We start from the raw sequence: 11,067 nt of genomic DNA on the forward strand, positions 1-11,067 counted from the left end.
TCTTATCACTTCATCTTCCTCTTCACTAAATGGAAATAAGCTCACAACTTTGGTGGTTACACCTTGTATACAGCAGCGATCTCCACAGTGCCATGTGTGCAAGATGACCCATTGTGGTTCCGGAAGAAAATGTTAGAATTTTCAGTTATATTTATTTTTAAGCTTTTTAGTTTACTCTTTTCAATTTCTAATTTTATGTATGATATATTTGTGTATAATAAAGTACATAATAAGTGGTAATTATAACCAGGTATTATAAAGTGCATAATATACTATAGTGTAGTATTTAATATATGGACTTTATATACATATATTATGTATACATACTAATGTATGCTTGTAATTGTATATACACCTACATAATTATATCTATGTATATACATATTATATGTAATATAATAACATATTAACATATAATATAATCTGTGTATATAGAGAGATATAATTCTATCTCTGGGATAGAGGCTGGACTCCAAAGAGTGCACCCCAAACCCTTTGTGGGCTGGCTCCACCCTTCCAACGCAGGTACTAGAATGAATGTGAAGCAGGCTCTGACTGACCCCACTGTTGTGCAGATCGTGCTACCCTGCTCATCCCGTCACCTCTTCCCCTTCCCTCCATCCAAGGACTTCCAAGCCCACCTCAATGTCACCTTGTCTGTGGATTTCTCCCCATCCCTGGCACAGCCATCATTTCTCCCAAAGGGCTTCCACATTCCCTTGTGCAAACATCCTTCCTTCAGTTTCGCACAAATATTGTACCATTCCTGCTTCTATAAGGGCCTGTCTTTCCTGCAACAGTGTGAGGTATTTGAGGACCTCAGCCATCCTTGCACCCTCAGTGCCTAACACAGGTCCTAGAAAGTAGTTGGCGCTTAATATCTTTATTAAAGAAAGTAAGCAAAGGGAGTGAGAGCTTTATTATTTGTCACAAGTATTCAGTACCTATGTATTCTTGCACTCAGGCTAATACACAGAATGAGCATGAATGGAGCATGTTGTTTTCTTCTTTCTCTCTTTTCAGTCCCAAGAGCAGATAACAGACCAGTTGACCACTGACATACATTGAACCGAAATTGAAATTCTAAAGGGAATTTATCACACTACCCATATAAATCCATGCCCCATAAATAATGTTGCTCGCAAAGCTGAGGCTGAGTCTTCAAACCAATACCACTTACAGCACTCCTGTGTTAATGCCACATTATTAGCATCTCCATGGACTGTGCCGAACAGAGTCGCCCATCCACTAGTGTCTCCTGTGAAACACACGGCGATGAACATGTGTCAGTTATTCTAGAAATAAAATATCAAATTACAAAACAAAAGTATAAAAATTTGATCATGAAATCAATTTTAAAAATTTGTTTAAGTAATAGAAAGATAACAAGGGAGGGAAAGGCAGGCAAACATCTGGAGTCTTTTTCTGCAATTACAAATAGTTTAAATGTGTGTATCATAAAATATATAATGAAAATAGATGATTATTTTCCATACGTGTATCCATCTTGAAAAATATCACCTGTTTCTAACGCTGACATTTTAAATGTTTGATCTTAATTTTGAGGTCCTCAGAAGAAAATATAATCTGAAATTTATTTTGTCATATGCATACGTGTATGTAGATACATACTTGATATATGCAATGAGTTCTGACAAAGTTTATGGCACCTGACCTTTTTAATAAGGAAAAAACCAAGTTCCTTTTAATAAAGTCTGTCTAGTCCTGATGAGAAAAATATTTTCTCAACTTGTCAGATGATATAATCTGCTTATTTGCCAAGTGTTCCGTTTTCTGCAATAAAATTGTATTCTTTTAAAAAAGAAGGCTTGATTTTTGAAGCATCATTACTTTAGCATAAGCTCTTAAAGTGATAAAACACACAATATGATGTATGATACTGAAGTTCATACAAATAGAAAAGTAAATTTAAATAACTGCCCACAGGTCCCTTTGATCTCTGAAAATTTTAGTTTATTTCTTGCTGATAACCTCAGTGGTTTTTAAAATTATTCTATTTGATGCCTTTACATGAATTATTTAATTTGCGTTCCTAACACCCTCATGAGGTAGCTAACATGCACGGTCTAAGATTTGCACTGAAGAGGAAAGGCCAAGAATTTGAGTGACTTGCCGTTGGCATCCAGAGAGCTGCCCCATCACGAGCACTGATTGTACTCTACTGTTCTAGGATCTGGTGACACCAAAACAAATGAGAACTCTCCTCAAGGAGTTTATGTCTAGTGAGAGAAGTACAGTGTGAAGACAAGGCAGTCCTTAGTACAGTCGTCCGGGTATACCAAGGGTGCTATGGCAACAGAGAGAAAGGGTGCTTGTCCTAGACCTGGGGTGGAGCTTCAGGGTGGGGAGGCATGGCTGGGAAAGCCAAGCTTCTCAGGGGAGGAGGGGACACCTAAACTGCACCCTACAGGCTGAGTAGGAGTGATTCACAGGTGGTGAAGGCAGCGGTGCTGGGGCAGGAGAGCAGATTCTACCGGCATTGCACACTGGCATTCCTGGACTTTGCCATCGCCTCTGATTGCTAGCTGGGCAGTGCCAAGGAGTGGCAGTTCTGTGTGGTATAAATCACACGGGATTCATTCAGATTCAGGAGACCTGGGTTCTAGCGTATACTCTGTGACTAACTAGACATGTCAACCTCTCTTGGCTTCAGTTTCTTCGAGAGAAAAATACACGGGTTAGATTAGATGACATGTACAGTCCTGATATACAGACCTAAAATGGCCTATAAGACCTTTCGTGATCTGACCCCTGTAACCTCTTCTTTATCCTTGTTCACTCCGCCCAAGCCAATCGGGCTTTTCCTTCCCACAAACACATTGTCTTGTTTCATTCAGCCTCAGGGCCTTTGCATTTGCTGTCTCCTTTGCCTGGAACTTTGCCAGAATATTTCATGGTTTCTTTCTTCTTTTCATTTCATTCTCAATTCAAATGTCATCATCTCAGAGAGGGTTTTTCTGGCTATATCTTTAAAGTAGCCTTTCCCCCAACTCACTTTCTATCCCATTATCCTGTTCTATATACTTCATGGCACTTATCGCTCTCTGAAATTATTTAATTTGTTTACGTACAAGTTTACTGTCCTGCTTCTTCACATGGTCCCTGTGAACTGCATAAGGGCAGGCTTATGAGGCTCCCTTGAGCCTGCTGAGTCCTGGTGACTTGGAGAGCTCACAAGGGGCACTGGATATAGGTCTACTGAATAACTTAATTCTCTAGGCAGGCCCATTTGCACTTTAAGGATATTCCTGAAGCTGAACCAAATTACCAAGCCATAGGGAAGCGGTCATAGTAAGCCATTTAAAATTAACATATGGGTATCCAAGTAGAACTTTAAATAATTTTATTTTTTCATCAAATACAACTTTTTGTAATACTGTACTTCTGATTTAAGCAACCTCAATATATGAAAATTCTGGTAATTATCACAAATCCACTGGGAAGCAATTAGTTGTGTCACAATAGCATTCCCTATAGAGTACCAAATCCCCTTTTCCCCTTTTTCATCACCATTAGCATCTGATCCACCCACAGTTTTGGGCGGTTCACAAGGGCTGGCGTCCGTATGGAGTCGAGCCCAGGACTCACCACAGTTCTCCTCATCAGCTCCGTTCCCGCAGTCGTCCGTGCCGTCACAGTGAAAAGCACGGGGTAAGCACTGGGCCAGGTTCCCACAGGGAAAGTACCCTTTTGGGCACAAAGGAGTGATTGTACTTCCTTCGGTCAGTGCAAAATCTATGAGAAAGAGGGGACAGAAGGCTTACGTAATGAGAAGAACTTGTTAACATGGCCAAACTCTTTTTGTGTTATTCCATTTAATTTTCACAAAATGCTATGAGTTTGTCTGGTGTTATTCTTAGTGTACAGTTTCTCTGAAAAAATTATAATGTTATAATTTTAATTATAACATTTAAAATAATCACAATCATACCAAACACCAGCTATACCAAGAGTGGAATCAGGGCTCATTTTGAATTTGCTTCAGGAAGGCAACGGTAAACAAAACCAAAGCAATTGTCCTACTTTTGTATGAAATTAAAGACCTGTTTAATTTTGGTTTCCACTCCTGGAAACCAAAAGGTAAAACTATGAGCTAACAGGACCAAATAGGTGGATTTATTTACTTATTAATCCTTTATAAGGAAGATTTGAAGTAACATAATGAAAATACACATGCAAAAGGAGAGTTTAGGTGTGCATGACAGTGAAATCCAGAACCGCATTGGAACAAGGAGAGATAATACTGAGTAATAACATCTAACACTCATTGGGCTTATTGTGTGCCAGGTAGTTTGCACAGTGGTTAATCTCAGTTATTCCTTCAACAAGTCTATGTGTGGGTGATAGTATCCTTCCTATTTCAGGGTTAGGGAAGTAGAATGCAAAATCACACAGGTAGATTTGATCATCCCTCTGACCCCAGAGGCCCATTTTTAACCGTCTTGCTAGGGGTAATCAGGAACCTGCACTTCAAGGAGCATAAGTCCCCTATGAGGGTGAATTAAAAATAGTCTTCTTGTGCTGGGAATGTAAGAGAAAATGAATGAGAGTTGAACAACTGCTGGGTTGAATGAGAAAGCACAGGAAGGAAATATAATTAACATTTACAAAGTTACTATAACTGCGGATAGGATGACCAAAGAAATTCCAGAATTTTAGATGCAAGAGACACTCTTTTAATTTTGAAAGAGCACTTTCCAGAAAATAAGGAGATGTGTTTTTTTCGTAAATACTTTAGTAAAAATTTACAAGTCATGTTATTTTTTTTTTTTTAAAGGGAGTATGGGTTGGACAGAAATAGGCGAGGGAGATTAAGAGGTACAAACTCCCAGCTGCAAAATAAATGAGTCAAGGGTATAAAATGTGAGTGTGTGGGGGGAAAGGAGCGCAAGATGAAACTTCACAGAAACAGATTTAAGGAGAATGCAGACTTAGGCAGGGTGCAGTAGTCTACTCGTCCTGACTAATTGAAGGCAACAAGGGCTGTTGGCAAAGTTTTCCTAACCGCACCACGGAAGGTTGGCGTCATGGCCAGGAATTCTCTTGGGCTGGGGGTACGGGGCTTTTTAATACTGCAGAGAACTAGAGAACCAACCTTCGTGGAGCATCTTCTACTGTGTGCTGGGTGTTTCCTAATTATTTCACTTCATCCTAACAGCAACTTTGTGTTGTTGGTATTATTATCTCCACGTAAAGATGAGGAATGAAGGCTGAGAATATAAAGGCACTTCTACTCTGGTTCTTGGGAAAACACCCTGGCGAGGTCTGGGCCCTCCAAGCAAATGCTGCCTTGCATGGAGGTGTTCTCCCACCAGACGGATCACCAGGCTCTCCTGAAGTCGGTGAAGGCTGCTGGCCTTCCTTGTTTAACAAATCATGCCGTTTGTAAAAGGGCAGGGGTTTGCTACAGGCACTAAAGCTGTGTCTGAGTTACGGTGCATGTCAAGCTTTTAGTGATATGGTTAGAGAGGATGAGTAGATTGAGGTTTTGAGCTTTAGTCCTTTAGTCATGGTGACCCTCTAGACCCAGCAAACACATAAAAGAGCAGCGCCTGGCCCTTTCCCGGGCACAGGCAGATGAAGCAGTGTCCATCCCCCCACGGGAGCTGCTGCTCCTGCATCCACTAGGCCTGCCTGAGTGGCGAGTGTGGCCCTCAGATTCTTTCCTACCCACTGGATTTCTGTTTTTACAAAAGCAAGAACCATTTTCTCTGCTCCTGCTGCAGTGGTCGATGAATGATTTAGTATGAGCAACTGGGCATAAGACCAGTCAGGTCTGACTATTTTAGGAAAACTCTCTGCTGTGTGGCTCTGGGGTTTGGCGTGTGAAGCCTATTCACACAGGGAGAGGGATGCTGAGTCATAGATTTTAAAATCTCTTAACTTCTTTCTTATAGCGATTTCTACAGAGGGCAGATTTATAAAAACTAGCTGTCCTCCTGTGTTTGGAACATGAATAAGGGTCAATATTTCTTAGTGTAGCAGCTTTAGAATTGTTTAAAATAGTAACTCACAGTTAGAAATAAGCTTGGTATCACATCACAGTCTGGCAGACAAACTCACACACACATACACACACACACAGAAAGCAAAATTTCTTGAAATATTACTTACCTTTTACTGCAGTGGATGAACTCTGATCATTGCTATTCTATCTTATTCAGTTGAAAAGGCATCAAAAGGTTGATCTCATGGGCCACTAATGGCATGGGACCCACTATTTTAAAATATTCATTAGTAATGAAGTCCTCTGGAGACCATCAGACCCAGATTATAACCCTCTCTGCCACTCCCAAGCTGTGTGACTCCGAGCAAGCTGCTTAACCTCTTTAAACTTTAGTTTTCTCATATTTAAAATAGGGGTAATGATAATATCCCAGGAACCAGACAAGATGGTGCTTGTGAAGTGCTGAAGAGTGCTTGGCCCCCGGTAGACCCTTGGTTAATGTTGGCATACAGGCAATTTCAATGCAAAGTGAAAAATTAGGACTTTAATGGAAGGTTGCTGTGCCTTAGAATTGCACGATCTTTTTATATGACTTCTATGAAAGAAATAATAGGACTACAGTAAAGTTTCTCCAACTTCTTCATGTTATTCTATTTTAAAAGCCATGTGACATATATGCTTTCTATTTTAAGCAGCCTCAAATCTCTTTTGAAAGCTGAAGGGGGGTTGTAAATGATTAAGCAACAAAAATGTCCTTACAACTTCCTAATAATATTTTTTATCGATCTAGAAGAGGTGATTAAGCATTTGATTAAAGACAATTTTGAAACAGAAAACTGAGGCTGTGTAAGATATTTTGAAGGTGGAATATTGTCTTCCGTTACAGGGTTTTATCATGAAGATATCCTTGAGTTCTCTGAGGGTTGGACTCAACTGAATGTGCATCCTCACAGATGCAGACTCATTCCGAGGGAGACAAACAATCAAGTGTCACAGACAAGAAGGATCAAGATTATTTCCTTTTCCCTGGGGAAAAAATGGGTTTCACCTAGCAAGTATGGGTGAAGAAAGGGGAGGAGAAAGACTGACCATGTACAAACGGCACCTACCAACTGTATTTCTCAAAATTCTACATTTTCACCCCAGAATGGAACATTCCTGAAAACGACTCAAGGTATAAATTTTGTGTGGAAGGAAAATAAATAAATAGAATCTATTCCCTACCTACCCCTTGCCTTCTGTATCCTAAATCCCAGTTGTCTAACCTAGTGCCTCATACTTACTTGGTGCTCAATAAAATTTTTTTAATGAACAAATGAATTAATGGGTGATTTAGGAATAAAAGAACAGTTGAAGGAATAGCCCCTTTAAAAATGTAGAATTGCCATAGGTGCAGGGTAATGTTTTTATTTTGATGAGAAAGTATTTTTTTAGTCTTCAAGGTATTTATCGTTCGGTTATTATACAATTTAGAAAATGATTAAGAATCCCTGCTGGGCTTCCCCGGTGGCACAGTGGTTGGGAGTCCGCCTGCCGATGCAGGGGACACGGGTTCGTGCCCCGGTCCGGGAAGATCCCACATGCCGCGGAGCAGCTGGGCCCGTGAGCCATGGCCGCTGGGCCTGCGCGTCCGGAGCCTGTGCTCCGCAATGGGAGAGGCCACAACAGTGAGAGGCTGGCGTACCGCAAAAAAAAAGAAAAAAAAAAGAATCCTTGCTGTATTTGGCGCATACTGAAAAAGAATCAATACCCATCTGTAGACAGCATATTATGCTGTCTATTCCTCCTGCCATCTGTGGAAGTGGAGATAGTTTTACTGAAACTCGGGGATTATAAAAACGGAGGATGCCTACATACAAGCTGTGTCAGTAGTTTCTGCAGCAGTTTCTATGGGACCTGTGTCAAACACACAGCTGAGAGGAGGTTTGAACATATGAAAGAACGTTTCTCCATAATGGTCTTTCTCGTCTCTCTTCTGGTCAATGTTCTGGACATATCTGTGCAAAGGGATGCTAAAATGACTCCTTGATAGCTTTTGGAAACCAACTGACTGCTGCCTAAGGACATACTTTGTTGCCCAGAAACCCCTTCCTTGTTGGGAAACTACCGGTGAGAATGATCTTATAGGTGCTCAGTTCGAGAATCGACGGAGGTGATCAAGACCCTCTCTGCTTTCTCTGATTCTCTGCCAATGCTTGTCCTGCATGAAGCTGAAGAAAGCCTTTATCGTCTCAGCCTAGTTTTCTGGCTGAGACCCTCTCCACAGCCCCGCCAGGGATGAAGGTCCCACCACCCCCAGGGAGCCCAGAGGAACCTGGCCAGTGAGAACATTTCCCAGCGTGCACTGCTCCTAGTGGAGCTTAATCCAGTTCGGATGCAGGGGAGCCTCTGCCATTTATCTAAAGAGCCAGTTACTGCAGCACAGGAAGAAACATTCATTTAACATCTAGGAAATTTTAGCTGAGTGCGTACTACGTGCTACCTCAACAAGGCAAACAACGTCCATTCCCACCTGGAGCTCAGGTGGCAGGATCTCCAAGAGGAGTAGCGTGCTACTCAGTGAAGCAAAGGTGAACCAGTTCATTCACTGAGTCCACCTACTGGACGCCCCCCTCCTTCTGGGAAGAGTCTGAGCGCCACTAAAACCTCACCTTTCTGGGGCACCGAATTTATTATTTGTTTGAAGGAAACTAGTAAAGTCTGCCTTAAAAAGTGGTTATGTTGAAGGGCTTCCCTGGTGGCGCAGTGGTTGAGAGTCCGCCTGCTGATGCAGGGGACACGGGTTCGTGCCCTGGTCCGGGAAGATCCCACATGCTGCAGAGCGGCTGGGCCCGCGAGCCATGGCCGCTGAGCCTGCGTGTCCAGAGCCTGTGCTCCGCAACGGGAAAAGCGGTTATGTTAAGGTGAGTGGAGAGAAATTACCCTCTTGGTGGTTGTTTTTTGAAGTTAGAAATCTTGTCCCTTTATGCTACTGTTCAGTCCTCCCAGCTTTGACGATATTGTGTGGCCATATCAGTCAGTATGTGTAGAACTCAGATCTAGTTGCATGCATACATTTACCCCAACTTCTTCCCATTTCAAAGATTCCTACCTTAACTGAGTTTCTCTAAGCCCCTATTTTCTGTAGTGTTCTTCTGAGACAAACCCACCACCTCTGACTGGTGAATGACCTTCAGGATCCTACTCACAGATTATCTGCAGAAACCATCACCCCATCTCCCTCTTCAGACTATTGCCCAATGTTTGGACAGATATGGGGAAATGATGCTTAACTATGTGGGACAGAGTATAGGTTCAATACGTGTTGATTTAAATAGGAGAAAACCAGAATTTTAAATTGCCAACATCATGCTCACCAGGGATGGATTTCCATCCTATGTCCCCCTTGGCTGGGTGCTTTTATGTGGGTCACAAACTGAACACCATGGTTCTTGGTGGGGTCTAAGGTATACGCAGGCACAAGAAGGATTTCTCTTCCCCAAACATCTCTTCTACTGACCAGTAAACTGCTTAAGCTTCATTTTAAGGGATGCATTCTTTTAGGTTCATATCTTGGTTTTTAGTATTTAAATTCCTATCTTGTTCTGCATGAGTTTGAGAGACTGGCTTCTTCCTAAAATCTGCCTGTGTACAATGAACTCAGAGAATGAACACTGTGGTGGATCAAGGGAAGAAGAACATGGAAAGGGTGATTATGAAAGAGACAGGGTGACACCTGACAGAAACTGCGCAAGGGAAATGTGCAGAGGAGAGAAGATGATAGCTTTTTCCCTTCATGGCTGTCTCTTCCAATTCCTCTCTGAGTGGTTGACTGCTCTGTCTCTAGGGACTTTCACTGGCTGTTCTTCTTGGTGGTAATTCTCTCAAATTCTAGTCAAATCAACTTACATATTTACCTGTGTACATGTACATATTTACCTGTGTACATAAGTGTACATGTATATGTATGTGTGCGTAGAAACGGATAAGCTGTTTCTCCAAGGCATATGGTGACGATAAAGGACAGGAGGAGATAGCTGTGTCTTGAAGAAGGAACACAAGGTGAGAGAACTGTTTACCTGTATATCAGGACTTACGATAATGATACAATACTTCAGAAAGTTCAGAAAAATACAGATACACACGGACATTTGATTTAGGACCAAGTGGCACTGCAGAGCAGTACTGGGGGTTAGTCACCTCTAAGTAGGTTATGGATCTAAAGATTAAAGGTGAAACAATAGAGTTTCTGGAAGATAATATAGGAGAAAAGACTTATCCCTTTAGGATAGGATTTTAAGGGAAATAAAAAACAAAACAAAAAATGAAAGCATTAATCATAAAAGATAGCTAAATTAGACTATATTAAAATTCAGAACTTCTGTTAACCCCAAAATAAAAATAAAACAAAGTCACCATTAAGAATATGTAGAGGCTGGGCTTCCCTGGTGGCGCAGTGGTTGAGAGTCTGCCTGCCGATGCAGGGGACACGGGTTCGTGCCCCGGTCCGGGAAGATCCCACATGCCGCGGAGCTGCTGGGCCCGTGAGCCATGGCTGCTGAGCCTGCGCGTCCGGAGCCTGTGCTCCGCAACGGGAGAGGCCACAACTGTGAGAGGACCACGTACCGCAAAAAAAAAAAAAAAAAGAAATGCATGCACATGTGCACCAAGAGACTCAGACAGACAGCAATATTCACAGAAACATTACTTATAATAGCCACAAACTGGAAACAATACAAACGTCCTTGAAAAAAATAAGGTGGATAAAAATTGTGGTATATTTATCAATGGTATACTATATAGTATTGAAAATGAACAAAAAGTCATTCAAAGTGATTTCAGATCAAGCATAGCCAGTGAGCAGTTCTCTTTTACTTTTTTTTTTTTTAACATCTTTATTGGAGTATAATTGCTTTACAATGGTGTGTTAGTTTCTGCTTTATAACAAAGTGAATCAGCTATACATATACATATATCCCCATATCTCCTCCCTCTTGCATCTCCCTCCCACCCTCCCTACCTCACTCCTCTACGTGGACACAAAGCACCGAGCTGATCTCCCTGTGCTATGTGGCTGCTTCCCACTAGCTATCTATTTTACATTACCAAATGTAAAATAG

The 11,067-nt window shown here is 41.6% G+C and overlaps 1 protein-coding gene across 2 annotated transcripts in view; it reads right to left on the reverse strand.

Annotated features, from left to right (window-relative positions):
• The window catches only part of RXFP2 (relaxin family peptide receptor 2), a 60,176-nt gene that overhangs the window by 41,699 nt on the left and 7,410 nt on the right, over positions 1 to 11,067 (reverse strand). For both annotated transcript variants that reach the window (XM_029210253.1, XM_029210254.1), the window contains exons 2-3: positions 3,610 to 3,756; positions 1,181 to 1,258 (exon numbers count right to left, since the gene is read on the reverse strand). In XM_029210253.1, coding sequence (XP_029066086.1) covers positions 1,181 to 1,258; positions 3,610 to 3,756 — 225 coding nt within the window. The remainder of the gene's footprint in view (positions 1 to 1,180; positions 1,259 to 3,609; positions 3,757 to 11,067) is intronic.

Source organism: Monodon monoceros, unplaced genomic scaffold (genome assembly GCF_005190385.1).
Source record: "Monodon monoceros isolate NGI ecotype Baffin Bay Population unplaced genomic scaffold, NGI_Narwhal_1 Super_Scaffold_8, whole genome shotgun sequence".
Taxonomy (NCBI): domain Eukaryota; kingdom Metazoa; phylum Chordata; class Mammalia; order Artiodactyla; family Monodontidae; genus Monodon; species Monodon monoceros.